This window comes from Balearica regulorum, chromosome 2 (assembly GCF_011004875.1).
Source record: "Balearica regulorum gibbericeps isolate bBalReg1 chromosome 2, bBalReg1.pri, whole genome shotgun sequence".
In the NCBI taxonomy this organism is placed as follows: domain Eukaryota; kingdom Metazoa; phylum Chordata; class Aves; order Gruiformes; family Gruidae; genus Balearica; species Balearica regulorum.
In genome coordinates this window covers 145587162-145606324 of record NC_046185.1, presented here as the reverse complement: position 1 = coordinate 145606324, position 19163 = coordinate 145587162, and the positions used below count along the sequence as shown (strand labels likewise).

The following is a 19163-nucleotide window of genomic DNA, read 5'->3' as shown; positions in this document are numbered from 1 at the left end:
TATTGGAAAAAAATAGCAGCTTTTGTCTAGTTTCTGTGGGCAGTTATATTACATTTGCTATATAGATAGCTCTCAAAATATGTAAGGCAGTGATTTCTTTGTCCAGCTCATAGTTACTTGATCATTATCCTTCTTCTCTCCTCTTGGCCCTTTAATTTGTTGTCCTTTTTCTATTGGTTAAAATTTAGTCTAGAGGAACGGTGTAATTAATTCATGCTACAGACCTAATTCTTCCTTCTCTGAACAGAACTATTTTTGCAGAGTAGAGCTTTCAGCCATATAATATCTTTGAGGGGTTTTTACTGGGCAAAAACTGGAATGAAGTAAACTTTATAAGATGCGTTGGTAGTGAGCTCCTAAGAGTTAAATCCCACAATTTGGAGTTGTGAAAGTTGTCATGTTAACGCTTGAGCTACTTTTCTGTTAAGATATTTTGTCTTTCGAGATCTAATATTTTTTCACCTGTTTTGAATATGCTAGTATTGATTTTGATGTACAAAGACTTCTTATCTGAAGTATCTGAATGATGCTTTTATTTAGAGGAGGAATGGGGAGAAATAGCTAGTCAGTATTTTGTTGTGGTCTACTGAAAGAACCACTACACACCTCTTTGGAAAGAATGAGTAGATAAAAACCTCAAGATTATGTATAGATGCTAACATTGTTAGTGTTCTGGATTCATATTCAAAGCAATTAATGCATATTTGCTTTGTATAGTTTGCCAAGGTAGAAAAAAATTAAAATTATTAGGTCAAATGGGAGATTAGGTAGTTTTTTACTAGATGCAGCACATAGTGGAAGTAAGAGGGGTAGTTTGATCTGAAAAATGACTTGAGAGTTTCATACAGTTTATAGCACTCAACGTTTTTCTATTTTTTTCCTTATTCAGGGCATAACACTGAAAGAATTTGACAGATTATCTTTCGATATGATTTTGATGAGTCCTCCCTGTCAACCATTTACAAGGTAAATATAGCACACTTCGGAGAAAAGTGCAGTTATTACAGTATGTACTGTTAAAGGAAAAATGTTTTCAAGAGTGACACTATGTGTGGTTCATCTGTGTATCTTTCTCTTCCTAAGCAAAAATGTTGTAGCTCTGTTCACTATGATGTTTACTGAACTGGAAGAAATGTAGCAATTTGAATCTTAATTATTGATCACATTTCTTGTAATATTTTAACTCAGTTTACATAAGCTTCTTACAGCACATATTTTGTATAATGTATTGTTCCTCTAACAGTGAAATTCAAAGATTTTACTGTTTAGGAGTGCTTCCTTTCCCTTTAGATATCAATCTAATTTTTCCCTGGGACAATGCCAGAAGGGGGATTGGAATTTCTCACTTTCTGCCTGAAACCAAGAGTGTCATCTGTTTTTATTTGTACTTTGAAAATTGCACATGTACACAAACAGTTTATCCTGAGGAATATTTCTATTTTAGCTAAGACTAGGAGGATAATGGGTTTGAAATTATTTTGTGGATAATACAGAGAAATATCTTGCTGATTAAGAGCTTAACTTACTGAGATGTTATTTGTCAGATCAGTTTCAAATTCATATCGTTTGACAGCAGTGACCAGTGGAGGTAAGATTCTAGTAGCTGTACTCATGCAAAGTAGTAGCTTCATGAAAAAGTCTGGCTTCTGCAAGAAAGCATATCTCATTGAGTGCTCCAAGATTAAAAAGAAACCCCTCCAAAGTGTTGCTGATCTATAAAGATGTGTTTGTGCAAACCTATGATGTATGTATGAATCATTCCTTCAAAATTTTTTTAATAATACAGTGAAAAGAAAAATATGTGTATGACTAATTAAATTAGAGATGCGCTAAAGCTCTTCTACCAAGGCTTTATTCTTTTTAATGCAAGTATAAGTGAGAGGAACACAGGTCTGGAGTCATTATATTATGTTATCGTTTTTATAACCTACATGAGGATTCCAGTTTAATGTTACAAAATTGGTTACAAAGTTACTCACATGGGGCTCAATCCTGCAAGATGGTGAGCACTGTGGCTTTAATTCATAGAAATAATGTAATATATTCAGTGTAAAATAGCGGGGTATTCCCAGGAACCCAGTGGGGTTTTTTTGTTCTTTCAGAGCCAAGTATGTTCAAGGGGTTTACTGGACAAGACCGGAATGCTAAACGCTTTGCAGGCTGGGGAGCGGATTTCATTACTGAGTGCGTCAATTTTAACCTCGCTGTGAGCTGATGGATTCCAGAGGCAGACTTTCATTCCTTAGAGCATTTCTTAGGACACTGCCTCTGTGAGCAGATCCTCGCGGCTGTACATGATGCTTTTGCAGAATCCCTTTTTGAAACTCAAAGCAAAAAGTGTCAGCATTCTATAGAAAAATGTAAGTCAAATGTCAGTGTGCTCTGAGTAATATACAGGTGTTTCTTTATTCTTTCTTAGAATTGGGCTGCAAGGTGACATATCTGATCCACGGACAAAGAGCTTTCTCTATATCCTTGATGTTCTCCCAAGGTATAAATGAACTTCTACCTCAGTTCTTAAGCCTTTGTTGTCACTAAGTAGGTCCTTTATATTTCAGTGAGACAAGTCATCTATAATGTTTTACAGGGATACTACTAGTATTGCATCGTATTACTTGTTTGTTTTCACACGATCATATTAACTTACAAATACTTGTATTTTACTAATGCCATTATCATCTCATAGTTACTGTATATGCTTTTATTGTTTGGTTTTCTTTTTATTGTGCGTCTGTTTAAACTGTGGCTATATCATAAATGAAAAAAATTGAGTTATTTCTTTTCAGTTCAACATCAAACTTGCACTGACTTTATGTAGAAGCAGACATAGGTAATATAGTTTGCTAATGGGCATTGTGGAAACATGAAAATTGTTTGAAATACCAGGTTAAAAAAGCTTTGATTCAACATTTAGTCACCTTTTGAATAGGTAACATTTGAAGGTTTGTTTAAATATGTTATTGACTGCATGACACATCTTCCGTCCCCTTCCATTCTATCTTAAAGCGTCTATTCTGTCTCTTGGGTGCTGCTTCTAGATTTCTTGGGGCAGATCCTGTATTTTTGGTTTGTAGAACAATCTTTTGTTTTGAATAGCAATACTAAAGAATTCAAATAGCACCACAGTGTCTGAACAATGTTCTTGTCTTTGTATTGATCTGTCATTTTTTGCCTGGTCAGACCCCAGTTCCTAATAAAATAGCCATAATTATTTGTATTATTTATGTGTTTAACTTTGAAACAGTAAATCCAAACAAAGTGGGTTTTGCTGACCTAAATGGTTCTTATTGAGAGTGTTAAAAATCAGTTCTAAGGAATGCTTGTAGTCTTTTTTGTGAAGAGATGCGTAGCACTGTAAGAACCCTTCCTAGGGAAGTGGAGCAAGCAGCTGCTCAGGGAGATTATCCAGCAGAAATCTGCTTCTGGATTGAGATGTCCACTGGGCACCGACTGGCATGAGCCTGAGAATTTGCATCAGTTACAGTCCACCAGACACTTACCATTCCTGGTAGTCCTGCTTCTGCTGGAAACTGGGACAGCTCTTCTCTGTATGTTCCTCGCTCTCAGAATTGGCGGAGGATGAAGGGAGGTTTCGCTGGCTTTTGGTTGGTTGGTTTGTTTGGGTTTTTTTAATGAATGATTTCTGCATAGAAGGAAACTGGTACCAACAACAGCCTTTCTCTCAAACTGTTAACACTGGGAGAAAAGGGTCTTCATCCTTTTTGCTGAAACAACTTTTTTTGCAGCCAGCAACATTTAATGGGATTAATTCTTTGCCTTTGTCATCAACAGATAGAGAACACAGCCACAGAAGGGCTGAGTAGCTTGGCTGATATCACACATGAAATCTGTGGCAGAACACAATAATACAGGTTCTGTACCCTACTAAATTGGACACTAGGTAAAAAGAAAGATGATTATTATTCCCCTGCTTCTATCAGAGACACAAAAACAGGGAGATAGTGTGGATTTCCGAAAGTTGGAATGGATGTCTTTTCTGGAATAAGGAATGTAACTCAGTCCTCCAGACTGACCTTTCAAAATGATAAATTAAAAGCAGCTGATAGTGTGTAAGTTCCTAATTTGTCAGAATAATCGTACCTTCCTTATCCTTAAGGGAATCCTGACCTCAGTATTCCTTTCCGTTAAACTGAGACACAGTTAAGAGGCTGGCTGCTTTTGGGACATTGTTGTGCATTAATATGGAAATGTTGCTTCCTGATTGCTGTGGGCTTAGCTGGATAAAGGGCAGAAGCATTTCCTTCTCAAAACCAAAACTTTAGACACTGAAGGACATATGTTTTTCGTCATGACGGTGCAAAGGAGCTGGGCTTGGCTCTCGCACTTTATCTCAACACCCCATGAGACCCTGCTGATGACCCTGCTTATCTCCCTTGGGCAGGTTGTTTCTTGAGGCAGTACTTACTGTAAGCAGTCTGTTATATGTTCAAGAGGTGGCTTCTGCACAGTTTCTCAGTTCCAATAGATTTATGTTTTACTGAGATAGTGTTTGTGTATTTTTTGGATATGACATGTTTGCCAGACATTGAGTATGGAGTATTTCAGCCCCAAAAAGGGAAATTCTTAATATAGGAATTATCACTTTGCGTTCTAAAGTGGTATGGCATTCATTCAGTTTATGGAAACTATAAAATAATTTCTCATCCCTTGGCTGTTCCTACCTTGTGTTCATCCTTTTATAATGAAATGTTGCTGAAATGAGGCTCAAAGGTAGCCTGGGAAGACAAATACTAGAGATATGGAAAGGACAATTTCAAGATCTGGAAGGACCTGGGAAATCCAGCCAGCAAACAAAGTCTGACCCAGAAGGTCCGAATACTGTCTGTGATGCCCAAACCATAACCCGGGGAAACTGAATGCTAAGATGTCAAAGTGTTACTTTTACAGACACATTTGTGATGTTAATACCTGCCAAGTACTTAACGCAAACTCTTTGTATAGTGATTACTTGTCTTGTGATCTGTTGATCCCATATGAGCTCTTGTATTTCAGGCTATGCTCTGGATTCATTACTTTAAAAATAAGTTTCATAGTAGGTGATGATGATGTTGAGTGTGGGTAAACATACCAACAGATATAGTCTCCATTCCTCAGTGGGGAATTTGTCTGCTGCTACTTTTTTCATTTTAGTGTTATTTTTTTCACTATTATTTTTAGTATTTTTAAATTTGACATAGTATCTTGTACATTTTCCAATTTTTTGTGAAACGCTTTAGTCTTTAATTCTTCATGTGATTAATTTATGGTAGTTAAGAACATGCTAAAACAAATTCTGCTGTGATTGGTACCAGTGGAAGTCCAAAGTTACTTGCTGACTTAAATAAGCATGGAGCTGCTGTCTGTTGGCATTAGTATCCTGTTTCTACATGCTGGTCTGAGATCCCAATGTGTGACAGACATACTATGTCTGCATTAACTTTACTAGAGAATTAATCAGTGCCAGAGAGTGTTCCCAGAGACTTGATTCTGAATCATCTGTGCTTCTAAATTGTTAAAATGATCCCTGGCACAGTTTGGGTATGGTTCTTTCTCCAGAGATTTAATATGTTGGTTTTGGAATGAGCCAGTTTCCAGACTTCTGCACTGATCTTGCTAACCATAGGCACCTCTTTTCATTCCCCCCCTTCAAAATGGAAAAGTATAGAAAATTGAGGATATCTACAGTTTAAGCTCTAAACGTGTCATATTTCTTAAAGAAATTAGATGAATACTGGTTCTAATGTGTTATCACTAAAGTTGATGTGACATTTTGACATTGATTTCAGGTTTAAGCACGTTAAAACAAAAGTTTTCTGTTCCATGGCTAAATAGTGATCTTTTTTCCCCGTGACAATTATCTTTTCTATTACAAACTCAATCTGTTGCATAATAATATTATGCTTTCAGAAATGAACAGCAATAAGCATTTTCAGAAGTACATGCATGGGGTACAGGAGGTTACAGCAGTCCATATAAACATAGGTGGGTTTTGTTGTTTTTTATAATTACCAGCAGTCTACATTTTGAGTTCAGTTTGGAATGATTTGATCTAGGCAACCTTGAAAGTTGAGGTATGTTTTTCTTAAGGGTGCTAAACTTTAACAGCTGGCATAATGTGGAAATACTTTGATCTTTCTTGTAGCTAAACAAATCTGTGGATGAATATAATGTAGTTTACATGTTGTTACTCTGATTTGTTGTTCCTTATTTTTTTCCTTGTAGGCTCCAGAAGCTTCCAAAATACCTACTTTTAGAAAATGTTAAAGGATTTGAATCCTCTTCTGCAAGGTAAAGTCTAATTTATGCAGGTTTTACTTTCTCATAAAGGACATCTTCTTTAGAAGGGGAAGGCAGGATTTTTATTTCTTAGAATTTAAGTTAACAAAATAGTGAGATGGCACAGTTAGCAGCTGTGGGTTAATTTAGGAATGAAAATCTTAGATTGTGAAAGGAACTTGCTAAATAACTATTTATTTCTCTAAGGAGATAAAATATGTGATAACAAGTTGACTTCATTGATTGTTTTTTTGATGATCCTGTGTCCTTTAGAAAGGTTCAGTATTAATTTTCAAAGAAAAATAGCAATAGGTATTGCACTCGGAGGTTTTGGGGTTTTATCCATGACAGGAGCTCATGGTGTTTTGTAGTAAGATCACAGTACAGTATGGGGGCTTTCTTCAGAACTTTCGGTGATAGTAGATTATCACTGGTTCAGAGTTGCCATCAAATGGTCCACACATACAGTATGAAGTATATATACTGAAATGTGAAGAGGGAAGTTGTCAATAAGGTTACCTAATGACAGCAGGAGCATTCTCCTGTCTGGTGGGCAAACAGGAGACAGGAGGTTGCGGTCTTCCTTCTAACTTTTTTGCTGGCATAGAGTAGTATCTTTTGATAGCATTCCTTAAAGCGCTGAGAGAGCAGACACCCTGCATGCATATCATGCTCCTTAATGAATATGGTGGGCAGCTGGGAGACATGCCCTGGGTAAGCATGCAGCAGTCCTTTGGGAACACTTGAACACTTTGTTGGAGGTGCGGGCTGCTACTGTAGACCCTGCAATTCCTTAGGCTATGCCTTGCTAGCCAGTGTTTGGAACAAGTTGTAGTTCAGAAAGCACCCCAGTCAGAATGCTTGCTTTCTCTTACAACGCATGGGATGCAGTGTGACATATGGTGCCAGGTATGGGTCACAGCTCATGCTTTTTATATGGTTCCAGCCTGGTGCAGTCTGCATAGAATAGGAGAGACAAGTCTTTTTAAGAAGATTTCAATTTCTGTGATTTTCCATTGTTTATAAAGTACAGTGCTACCTCACTGTTATTACCAAAGCCACCAATTTTTGTCATCCCTTGAGTTAGCCCTTTTGTTAGGCTTAGCTGATGCCATGTATGTGAACAGAGGGAAGTAGGGAGCTATTTGTAGTGGGCTTGATGTCCTGTTTTATAACTCACAATAAAGAGAATGTGTTGCACTCCGATTATTTTCCTTGCTGACACACTATAAGTACGCTCCTACAGATGGGATGTTTTTTGAAGGGGTATTTACACCAAAGTAGATGTGAGATACCTGTGAATGTGTAATAGTCATTTTTGGCTCCAGTAACACTGAACTTTGTTGTCTCCTCAAGTTCAGAGATGGATGACTTCATATCTGTAATTCTGTATCCAATTCTTTCACTGAATGTGCTGAATGTCTTTGTACCTGAGGTGTTCCATTTAATGTGTTTTTTATTTAGGACAGAAAAGGGTCTAAAGATTGTACGAAGGGAGTAACTGCTTTTTGATTCTTTTCACTGCCAGAAATGAACTTTTGCGAACATTAGAAATATGTGGATTTAAATATCAAGAATTTCTCCTGTCTCCAACCTGTGTGAGTACTAAAATTGCTCTAATATTACTTAACTGTTCAAACTACACTGAGCCCAAGAATGCTTGAAAATGATCTATTGTATTAGTGAAGAGAGTCATGCCCTGAGCTGAAGATACACTCTTCAGAATGAGAAAGCCATCTGGCATGACTTCTGATTTCTCATCAGTATACTAGCATAATCATACTGCTGTTACTGTTTGGATCCTAGTCCTGTATTCCTTTGCTACCATTTGATATTTTTTGACAAAGCATGAATTTACACCGTGACCAAGAAGGTGGTTTTCCCTGCAGGAGCCTCATTGCTTCAGAAGTGCTGATGTCTGTGAATTTCCCAGCACAGAAAATGTGACTGTCATTTGTAGGAGGAGGGACTTTGTTTGCGTGTTTCCCTGGCAACTGAAAAAAAAGTTGAGACAGATTTCAGATTGTGCAAGACTGAATGGAATCAGTGAAGTACTGTATATATCTGAGAGAAGCTGATAGAGGGTAGCTTGAAAACCAGTTGTAGTGCATTTGTTTCATTGTTAGATGTCTTAATATTCCTTGTTCAAAAAGGCAAGGAGACACCTTTTTGCTTTTTTTATAGAAAACAGGTATTACCTGTCCCAAGAAATCGTGATGCATGTAATTTTTCTTATTACCTCACATAAAAGTTTGTTTACATTCCTGTTCATTTACAGCAAAAGTCAAAACCATGAGGTACAAAGAATAAGTTATAAGAGTTTAGGTATTATCAATTAATACTGATAGCTCTGAAGTTGCAAAATATACAGTAATAATACACTAGACACACTAATATATAATTGTAGAAAACTCTTATGATGCTATAGACCACTTTTTCTCTCTTTATCGCGTGGACTAAAGGTTTGTGGATTTTGCTTACAGCTTGGCATTCCCAATTCTAGGCTGCGATATTTTCTAATTGCAAAGCTTCACCAAGAACCATTTTCCTTTCAAGCTCCTGGTCAGGTGAGTCTGTTAGTGTTATTTGAATTTGCTTTGTTTCATAAAGATTGAGAGATAAATTTTCAGTTTAGTGGTGTGTGTTGATGAGTGGAGGGAGGGATAAGTGCTATCAGCAGAAAAGTTAAATTCTGTCTCTCTCTTTCAGCCTGGATACTGAGGTTTTTTTAAGGACTGAAATGCATGCCAGTGGCTTAGATGGCTTTAAACAGTTGGGGGACAGTAGCTGATAGTGGGCTAGAAAACAATGCATTCTGCTACCTTTTTCACACCCTTGGAAAGGTCAATTTGCAAAGGCAATTATTTACGGTTGTTCCTGACGTCATTGCTGGTAGGTCAGCAAATCTTGATGCTAATATTTTTTGAAATCTTCATGAAAATAACATCAAACAGTTACTTGCTTTATTCTGAGCATCTCTGAAGGAATTCTTACTTGCCACTTAGCTGGCAAGTTGTTTATCAAATGCTGTTCTTTAATTTTTTTCTCACAACTTGTTCTTAGATATTGACAAGATTCCCAGATCAGGATCAAGAAGACTTATTCAAGGATGAAGTCACTAACAAAGTGGATGAAGCTAGCTGTTCCTTGTCTTCTGAAGAGAAGAATCTGGATCCAAACGTTGGTCCTGATTGCAGCAGCAAGAAGAGTTTACCAAAAGGGCCCTTTCTTTTTAAGCTTGAAACAGTAGAAGAAATGGAAAGGAAACACGGTCAGGACAATGATTCCTCTATTCAAATGCTGAAAGATTTCTTGGAAGATGAAAATGAAGAAATGAGTCAGTATTTTTTACCACCCAAGTCCTTACTGCGCTATGCTTTCTTGTTAGACATTGTTAAGCCCACCTGCCGGAGATCCACATGCTTTACAAAAGGGTAAGTTGCAAAGAAAATGTCTTGCTGAATCATGCCCTGAAATTTCAAGTGTGTTTTTTGCTTGTGTACTGTAAAAACAAGGAGAGCCATTTCATCAAAAAAACCCAGGCCTCTGAAAAAAAAATCTCCGTATATAGTGTGCTTCCTGGTCCAGTGGAATGCCAGCATGAGAATCCATCTGGCAGAACATCATGTGCTCACTCCAAAAAGGCATTCACAAAAGACAGTGCCATTTGTTGTTGACCTTCACAGAAGCTTAATTACCCCTGCGGAAATATGGTTCCAGTAGACTGGTATAGTACTGATTCATTAATTAATTTCTTTATATTGCTCAATGAAGTTACAAAGTGTCATGTATGACAGATCCATTCTTCGTTAAAACTGTCTCCACTATACTTTTTATTGATTTCTTGGATTTTTCAGCTGTGTAGGTCAGAATAGCAGTAGATTGGCCATATGTCATAAAACCAGTTAGGTTGCTGCATTACAAATCGTGTTGAGTGGAGCAGAACATCACTGCTTTTCTGTGTAGTAGTTTTCTGATTTGTACCTTGCAATTTTGAGTTTGACTGCCAGAGGCTGACGAGTGTTCTGAAACCCTGCAGACAACTGGTCCAGAGCTTTTTCCCTGAATGCATTTATATTGGAAAATGCCAGCTGTAGCCTGGAAGTTTGTGGAAGTTTGTGGGAAATGTTAATATCAGTGAATTTTTCAAATTAGATTTTTTTTTTTTTAATTAGCAGAATGTTTCGACAAAATGGCTTAGTTGATGACTTAAAGCTAATTATAACTTTTTTTTTTAATTAGTAGAAATTAGACTGCCACATTGACAGAGTTCCTGTGGATTTTGTGATTTTTAATTTTTTGATGATAAAAAAAGCTGAGAAGAGAAAGAATTTCAAAAGTTCAAAATTTGTGCAACAGGAAAGCCCTTCCCCCAGCTCCCATTGACATACACCTTTTCTGCCCTCACTCTTGAGTTGACTGGGGGAGTCAGCATGTTGTGGAACCTCTTTCTTAGCTAGAATAGTCAAATAAAAGCCTTAGGCAAGAACGATCTCTTACATATCTTATATATCCTTAAGTGTCATCAGAAATAAATTGGCCACTTGTGCTTTCACTAGACTGTCTCAGTAGTTTGTGGTCATGTTCATCAAAATCACACCGAAGGAGGCTCCTGAGTAGTTAATATGAAGTCTTTATATATAGTGGTGGGAAATCTGACACAGAATGTGACTGTTGCCCTTCTGCTGATGTGGAAGGAACCAGGCCAAATAGTTTTGGTAGTTCTTGGCTCAAAATGTAGGAATCTGATGTACTGTCTTTGTTTCCTTTTTTAAGAGCCTTTGGGAAGGAAGCTTTCCAACATGGTTCTCAATGTGGTCATATCATTTACAGCTCTGCATTAAGAGAAAGACTATAATTACATCTCAGGCTTCATCCACATCACTTTGAGGCCAAGAATAAGTTGCTGCTGTATGGGTTCTAGGAGTTCTGTTTTTATGTTTCTCAAAGGCATCAGATTTAGGAAAGAGGACCCTGAATGGAGCAGAACAGCACTCCCAGCAGTACAAAGAATCCCTCTGCTGAGATGCCTGTCTGGTGTCTTTCATACAAGTCATACTGATGATCAGTTTTGAGACTGGGAGAGAAATTTCCCTTGGTTTTCATTTGGTCTTCAGATATTTCCAGCAAGGTTGTAATGAGGATAATTGGGATATACCTTCTCCAGTCCTTGCTAATTCAGGGACCTCAAACACCGATATTTCATCAGTGTTTTTTGCCTCTCTGCCTTTGTCATACCAGTATGTCTTCTGAAAGGCTTTGGCGGACTATAGGGCAAAATGTAATGGCCTGTGATGCATGAGAGACTGAGCAGATGATCCTGTGTTCCCTTCTGACCTTGGACTCCTAGGCAATTGGAAAATGGTTGCTGAGTTCCTTGAGACTCCAAACGCCATGGTTTCTCTTAGGAGTATGTCTGTGGTGACTGACGATGTAAGAGGAAATTGTCCATTTTAAAGGACAGAGCAAATGAAAACTTCTTTAGATTAATCATTCTGGACTTCTAAATTCTTGATATGCTATTAACAAGAGAAGCAATACCTTCTAAAATAGTGTAATATTAGTTACAGAAACTCTCTCTAGCATTGTGGAAATTATTTTTTTTGTTAGTTGCAATATAGGGCACAATATACCCAGAAAGAATATATTACATGTATGAAACTAAGGAGTTTTTGAAAGCTTATAGAAATGAAGGAGGGGGCAGAGAAATCTTGAGTCAGATGAAAATTGAAGACTGTAATTTCTTAAGCCAACTTCTTTTACTATAACTGGTAATGAAATGTCAGAAAATCAATGCATCATTTTTTACTGTGGCAAAAATTCCCATCTTTAATTATGTTCTGAGTCTAAGGTAGGAATGTTAATTTTTCTGTAGTCAGCAGCTGCAGTAATAATTAATAACAATCCACCTAACATTGGCCATCTGCCCACATTTGTGTTAAACCAACACCTCCCCCACCCCAGCCCCAAACCACTTTTACACCAACTGGATTTTTTTTTTTGGTGAGGAGTTATGTACTCTAGTGCCAATTATTTAGACTAGAGTATTTTATATAACATGGATCCTATTAAAAGATTCTTTTTCCCCAATAAAACTCTAAAATACCACTTTGAAATTTATCCTCATTTATTTATTTTGGCTCAGATATGTTCCTCTGAAATAGGATCAGATGCTATGTAAGAAGATGATGAAGATTCCTCAGTGCTATGTGTATTACATTGTTAAACTTCGTAATAGCGAATTTTCAGAATGCAACTAACCAATTAAAGGTGATGTATTTACAACACAGTTCGATTCCATGTGGTTTTAATCTCTATCAATGTTTATGGTCTTTTGTTCTGATCCTAAGGAAGATTTGTAAGCATTTTATTTTAAAATGAGCGTTGCTCTTGCTGATACTGGCAGAACTACTCGTAAGCCTTTTCCAACTGAAGAAGAAATTCTCAGGATTGAGCCGTACTGGGTCATTGTGTCTGTGCTGAAGGGAGAGCATTGCTTTATTCATTGTGGAATTAGAAAGGCTTGAAACAAAAATTGTTCCAGTTCTTTGCTTTAGAATGGGCCCCAAATGGAGCAAAAGACCTTTGTAACTGTCTTTACAGATGCACAGATAAAACTAGAGAATAGTGTCTGTTAATGGTTGATGCAGACCACATCATTCTAATGTGGGGGACCTTCTGAAGCTCTTCCTCTGTGCAAAAGCCATCTGTTGACTTGACTCGGTCTTTTTCTGTTCAGGATAGTCAAACACTATCATCGTTAGACCAGCCAAGCATGTTTCTGAAAGCCCATAATTATATTTAAATGATAGCCTGGAAGAGTCTACAGAGTAAACATGTTGTTATGCAGTCAACCACAAAGCATTCAAAAAAGCTATCATATGGTTTTAGAATGTAAATTTGCTTACTGTTGGATTTAATTTTTTTCTTTCTTCCTTCTTTTTCTTTCTTTTGTTCTTCTACTGCTCTGCACAGATGCCCGGCCATCCCCTAGTCTCTTCCCTCTGTGGAAAATCCACAAGCAACCAGAAATTAAACCTGACTGAACTACTTTGTTCCTAATGGATTAATACAAAAGCTGGAGGCTCACACTAATGGTCCTCCTTTTGAATACAGAGAGCTGATCTGAACCCCTTGGAACATTTGGCCTTTAACACATTCTTCCTTAACGTAAAATTGATTTGTGCAATGTAGATGGCCCTTTCTGATCATGCTACGCTTGAATTCCTTGACCTTACATAGTTGCCTGGTTGCCTTATGTAAGGCGTTAGTGTGGATAAACCTTTGTGTGATGACTGCAGCCTCATCCCCACAGAGCATGTTCAGAGGCTACTGCACTCCAGGGGTTAGCATTGTTAATAACAATGCCTATTGCTTTATCTGTCCAGGATGCAATTTGTTAATCAAAGCAAAGGAACCTAAGTAACCTCCCTGCATCTTTGCAGTTGTCAGTACTATCAGGTCCAGTGAAAATATTAATTTAACGCTGTTGTTGTTGTTAAGGTATGGACACTATGTAGAAGGGACAGGCTCGGTTCTGCAGACAGCAGTAGATGTACAGGTAAGAATGTGTAGACTGACACATGAGAATGACTTGGTTTAAAATTTTTTTTTCCTGTCTTCTTCTTTGTTATTCTGAATATTATAACAAAAGAGTTTTTAAACATACATTTTATGCCAACTGAGTTTCGAATTGATTTACTTGTGTTCCTAAACAACAGTTTATTTAAATCAAGATCATATGTGTGCCTCTCTCTTTGGAGAATATGAGTTGCTATTATTTTATTATCTGTAGTGTTATAAAGAAGTTTCACAGGGGTATGTGAAAACATTAAAAATTACTAATTCTATGGATAAACTACAGTACAGTGTTGTGAATCTAGGGCCATTTTTTGTACACAGATGATCCAGTAAATATTGTCAAATGTTTACCATGTTTGAATTTCAAAAGTTTTAGTTATCTGGGAAGACACCGTAGTTTGAAAAGTTCTACTGTTGATAGTAAGTTCACCACAAAGTAGTGTCTTGGCATTGGGAAGGTAAAATTAAATGTCTTGGTGAATCATCATTCAAAGATACTTTTCACAAAGCCTGTGTTGTACACAAGCACCACCTCCTGCACTTGTGTGCTGTTCACTAATAGTATATGGCATTTCTAAGCATAAGAAGAATGCAGCTTTGGAACTCAGGATAATCTCAAAGGCGATGTATTAAAACAGCTGCATCCATACAGCTTAATTTCTGTGAATGGTCTGCTATTGAGTTATGTTAAGTCACTATCTTGTCATTAACAAATGTTTATAGTCCTTTGATTGCCTCATTATTAGTATAGCTTGTAACTGGAGGAAGAAATGATGAATGCCCTCATAGCAACATGGATTTCTTTCTTGCAAGTCTATGTGTTGAGATACGGGCTGCAAAAATACACCACCAGTCATACTTCCAAGCAGAACACGCTATTGTCTTTGGCACTGTGATAATCAAAGAAACATTCTGTTAAGATGAGAGTGTTAAATTTTACCTATTTGGCCTGCCATCAGTGATATCTGTTGTTTTCAATATTTTTTATAGCTTGAATCAGTCTTTAAACACATTGAGGAGTTACCAGAAGAAGAGAAGCTTATGAAATTGTCAACACTAAAACTGAGGTACTTTACCCCAAGAGAAATAGCAAATCTTCATGGATTCCCTCTGGAATTTGGTATGTGCTGCAAAGTATCGATTTCTACGTCATTCTTCAGAAATGCCCATTTTTTTTTACTGAGGACTAATCCGTGCTTTTTATTTTGCTTTTTTTTTTTTTTTTGACTGCTCAATTCTTATGATTGATTCTTGTTATTTGGCTAACTCTGAATTTCTCTGAATTTCCACTAGTTTTTTTATATTTTATAAGACCCAGCTTCTGTGGTTAGGTTTATCTTCATAAACTAAGAACAAAATTTTGGCATGAGAAATGCTCTATTATTGAATGGCAGTGAAGGAATACCTTTGTTTAAAGTTGAAACTATTTACTCAGCAGCCAACATTACTCACAACTGCAGTTAAGTCAACATATCCTGCCAATTGAGGTCTGTTAGTGGTTCTCAGTGTTTGAGCTGCTTGCTTTCGCCCTTCCACACGTTTGCAGCTGCTGACAGAAAGGGAATTTCGGAAGATACAGATACTTCTTTGTTCAGAAGGCACCAAACTCTTCAGTTAATGATCTTTTAAGTCATCTCTATTTTCTAGAAAAGGCAGTCCTAGCCCTTAGTCAGTTGCATTTTCTAACTGTTTTTGTGGAGAAGAGGGAGTCAAGGAACAAGACTCAGCAATACCAGTACATTGGACACAGGTCAACCAGAATTAAGCCTGAAACAAATTCACCAGAGTTCCCTTTGTAAAGAAAGGCAGGCGAGAAAGTGTAGCTGCTAACTACCTGCTAAGGAGTCCAGCCTGCTGCCATCACATCAAATCAATTTATTGACTCTCAGCAACACAAGCATCTATAAAATAAGATACCACTGACCTTGAGTAATTTGTTATATTTTTCTTCGACTACCTCAGTGACTTAGAGCTCCGAGGAGTGCTAATGGTTTTTATATACTTCTTTCTTTTGCAGTTCTAGTTTGTTTTCTCATTTATTACTTTCAATTATATTCAAAATTGTGACATTCAGAGAATGTTATCGAGGTTGCAAAGTCAAACGTTAGAGTTGACAGCACTAAGCTTACCTGTATTTGCAGGAGTGTGTTGTGTTGAGTCACATGCCAACATGCAGGATTTTTTTCATAGCCTCTCTTCTTTAATAGATTTGTGCTTTGTGCAGACAGCTTTTTTCTTAGCACAGCTCTGTTCCATATTGATGTGGGCTGATGTAAAGAAACCTGAGCTAAATAGGGCTGGATTGGCCTTGTATAGGTTTCTCATGCTGTTAAAGCTCCCTTTTGAGCACAGAATCACCCATTTTCTCTGTATTTAAAAATGCAGCTTGTGTTTTCCAAATGTTTAATCAGTCTTTGCAACATTACTGAGAGATGTAGTAGAGTTAATATTGCTGAGACAACGTAGAAATTGTATGTTTGGAAGACTCCATTCATTTAGGGTGATCAGTTTGTAAAACCTGACTTTTACTATTTCAGAGTGCTTGGGATGATACCATGCTTTCTCTGTTGAGAGTTTATCTTCAGGGACAGCTGAGAGCTTCAATATTTTTGTAAACCAGAACTGAAGTCTCAAGATGAGTCAGGCTTCTGAATTTGAGGAGCATCCAGATCGTCACCATCTATAAAGCAGTCATTTAGCAAACTTTTTGTCACCTGGGAACTGCAGAGGGAGGAAAGGGACAGATTCCACCTCTCAGAGGGCAGTACCCTTCAGCATTAATCATGGGACCTTCTTTACAGTTCTTGCAGTTCCCTGCCTCACTATACTACTCTTCCAACTTCTACTACATATAAAACAAGCCTGTATCATCCAGTGGCTTCTTCTGTCATATACTCCTGATTCATAGGCAGAACAAGCTTTTTCCAGTGCACTGAGTCACAAGTCTGACATTTCTTTCCTATATGTTTAATCTAAGACATTTCCCACTTTGTACTTAAGTAACACTTTGTGGGTTTTTTTTAACTTTAGGCTGCTTGAAATCTTTGGTGAATTTAGGTACTATAAGTTTCTTTTGAGGATTTCCAGGGTATGGGTTTTGTTTTGGTTTTTAAAGTTGCTATATTTATGGCTACAGTAAAGGGTGTTTCCCTGACAGCATTTCTCCCATGTTAAAATTCAAGTCATTATTGTGAAGTACAGTGTTTTCAAAGAGAAATATACTATAATTTCTCTAGTCCTGTGTTCTGTAGTGACAGCAACATTTGGGCTGAAATTTTCAACAATAGAAAGCTTGGAGATGTACCTACTGCAAATATGTTGTTCGTCCAAGAAGCTAAAGAATGAGAAAACTATAAGCTGGAAACGAAGAGAATGTCAGGAAGCTTTGTAACAGATGCTGTTACTAGCTGCAGCACTGTCAGAAGAAACATGATTGTGTCTAAATGGTTCTTTCTTTTAACAAATTGAGGTCCAGAATTAAAAACATTGTTTGTTCTTAACATTAACAGATTTATTTTTGCTTTTAACATCTAAATGTATAAATAGTAACTGCACTATAGATCAATGAAATACTGCAGTCATTTGTCTTAGTCGCTACTGTGGGTCCCACTGCAATATCATTAAAAGTGATCAGAGCATTTTTGCACCTGTGACCTGCTTTCATGAGGGTGATGTCAGGATGCCTTTTCCTTTTTTCCTGTTAGTGATATATGTAAGCTATTAGGAAACAAATGGCAGCCTAGTGGAAAGCCAACACTGTGTGGTTGTGCACGTTGCCAAGACCGCACGTTATCAAGTAGCGTGCATGACCCAAATGATACAGTGAGAGCTGTGCAGCAAGTGCCAGTCTACTGAGTTGTTAAATCTGTCCTTCTGATGTAGGCTACCCTTGAGCCAAGGAGATAGAAGGTGCAAGATAATGTTAACAGGCAAATAGAGGAGGGTTGGGACAAAGGGAACAGTGAGCCCTGAAAATTAATTCAGGCTTTCAGCTGCCAAGAGGCAGGAGAAACTCTGAAACTCTTCTTGGGCTATAAGTGCATGTGCATGTCTGTGTGTGCATAAATACATATTTATATTCTATGCTCTTTTAAAATGTTAGATTCTGTACCTTACTCAGTGATTAAATGTGAAAACTCCATCTAAGGAAGTATGTGTGGGAGTGCAAGTGATTGTTCCAAAGAGAGAGAACGGTTGCCCAAATGTGAGTGCCAGGAAGCTGGGCAGAGTGGATAGAGCTGGCAGAAGTTGTGTTTACCAAAGTAGTCCACATTCGAGGCATTAATAACTGGCAGAGAAGGATGGAACAACTCCTCCCAGACACCACCTCCTCAGCTTTCCACCCTTGGCTCAGCAACTGTCCAACCATGTTCTCTCCTGAGCAATCCCTGGAAGAGGATTTTTCTGAAGTCCTATGAAAACTTCAGAACATATATATCACTAATTGCATGCACGGTGTGTTTATGCGTTAAAGCTAATCTGACCTCGGTGTCAAAGTTAGGTTTTCTTAGGGAATGATCAAATAATTGAATGTGATCAATTTTCAGCAGCTTAGCAAACAACCCTAACAGTTGAATCACCACTGCTGTTCATCCTTCACTCAAGTTGAAGCAAATGCACTTTAGCTCACAGCTGGAGTAAGCTGAGAGTGGAGGGCAAGGACAGTGACAGCAGACCAGCTGGCTCTTGGCAACTTCTTCATTCTCAGAAGCTTGGTCGCCTTTGTGTGCTCAATGCACAGCCCTTTCACAATACTTGGACCAGTTTATTTTGTTTTCTGGGCCTTCCTTCTTTCTGCCAGTCCATGCACTTACCATGTGAAGGACATTTAGGTGCTGTCTGTATTTATGAGTGCATTTGACAGGATCAGCATTGAATACATGGGAAATTGTTCAGCTGCTTGATCACTCACTGAACAGGCCTTGCTCATAGCTTAATCTGTACCGGTGGTATATTGCACTGTGAGACTCATTTGATTTGCCTCAACTGGTTAGAGGGGCTCAGACTGGAAGGACAATATAAAGCTTATTGAGAAATGCAGTTTAGAATCATCCTGTTTTCCTTCCGTTGTGGCCATATTCCTCTGTTCCAGATGTTCTCTAGAGTAGCGGTTGTGCAGTGTTTTAGGTGCTGCTGCCCCTCCCTGAGACTGCTGGATGGTACGTGAAGAGAAGGTAGATGGGCATTAGTTACACGACTGAGCAGTGCTTTGAGGCTTCTTGTTCACCCTTAGGGGTGGCAGTACTGGTAATAGAAGAACCAATCCAAATCCAGTGAACTGGTTGGGAATTACTTTCATAACTTTG

General features: G+C 37.8%; 1 protein-coding gene across 2 annotated transcripts in view; it reads left to right on the top strand.

The window, feature by feature from the left end:
- Positions 1-19163, top strand: part of TRDMT1 (tRNA aspartic acid methyltransferase 1) — a 40304-nt gene that overhangs the window by 20256 nt on the left and 885 nt on the right. For both annotated transcript variants that reach the window (XM_075746288.1, XM_075746287.1), the window contains exons 3-10: positions 890-966; positions 2420-2491; positions 6223-6288; positions 7805-7874; positions 8760-8843; positions 9340-9710; positions 13780-13837; positions 14848-14977. In XM_075746288.1, the coding sequence (XP_075602403.1) occupies positions 929-966; positions 2420-2491; positions 6223-6288; positions 7805-7874; positions 8760-8843; positions 9340-9710; positions 13780-13837; positions 14848-14977 (889 nt within the window). In that variant the 5' untranslated portion in view covers positions 890-928. The remainder of the gene's footprint in view (positions 1-889; positions 967-2419; positions 2492-6222; positions 6289-7804; positions 7875-8759; positions 8844-9339; positions 9711-13779; positions 13838-14847; positions 14978-19163) is intronic.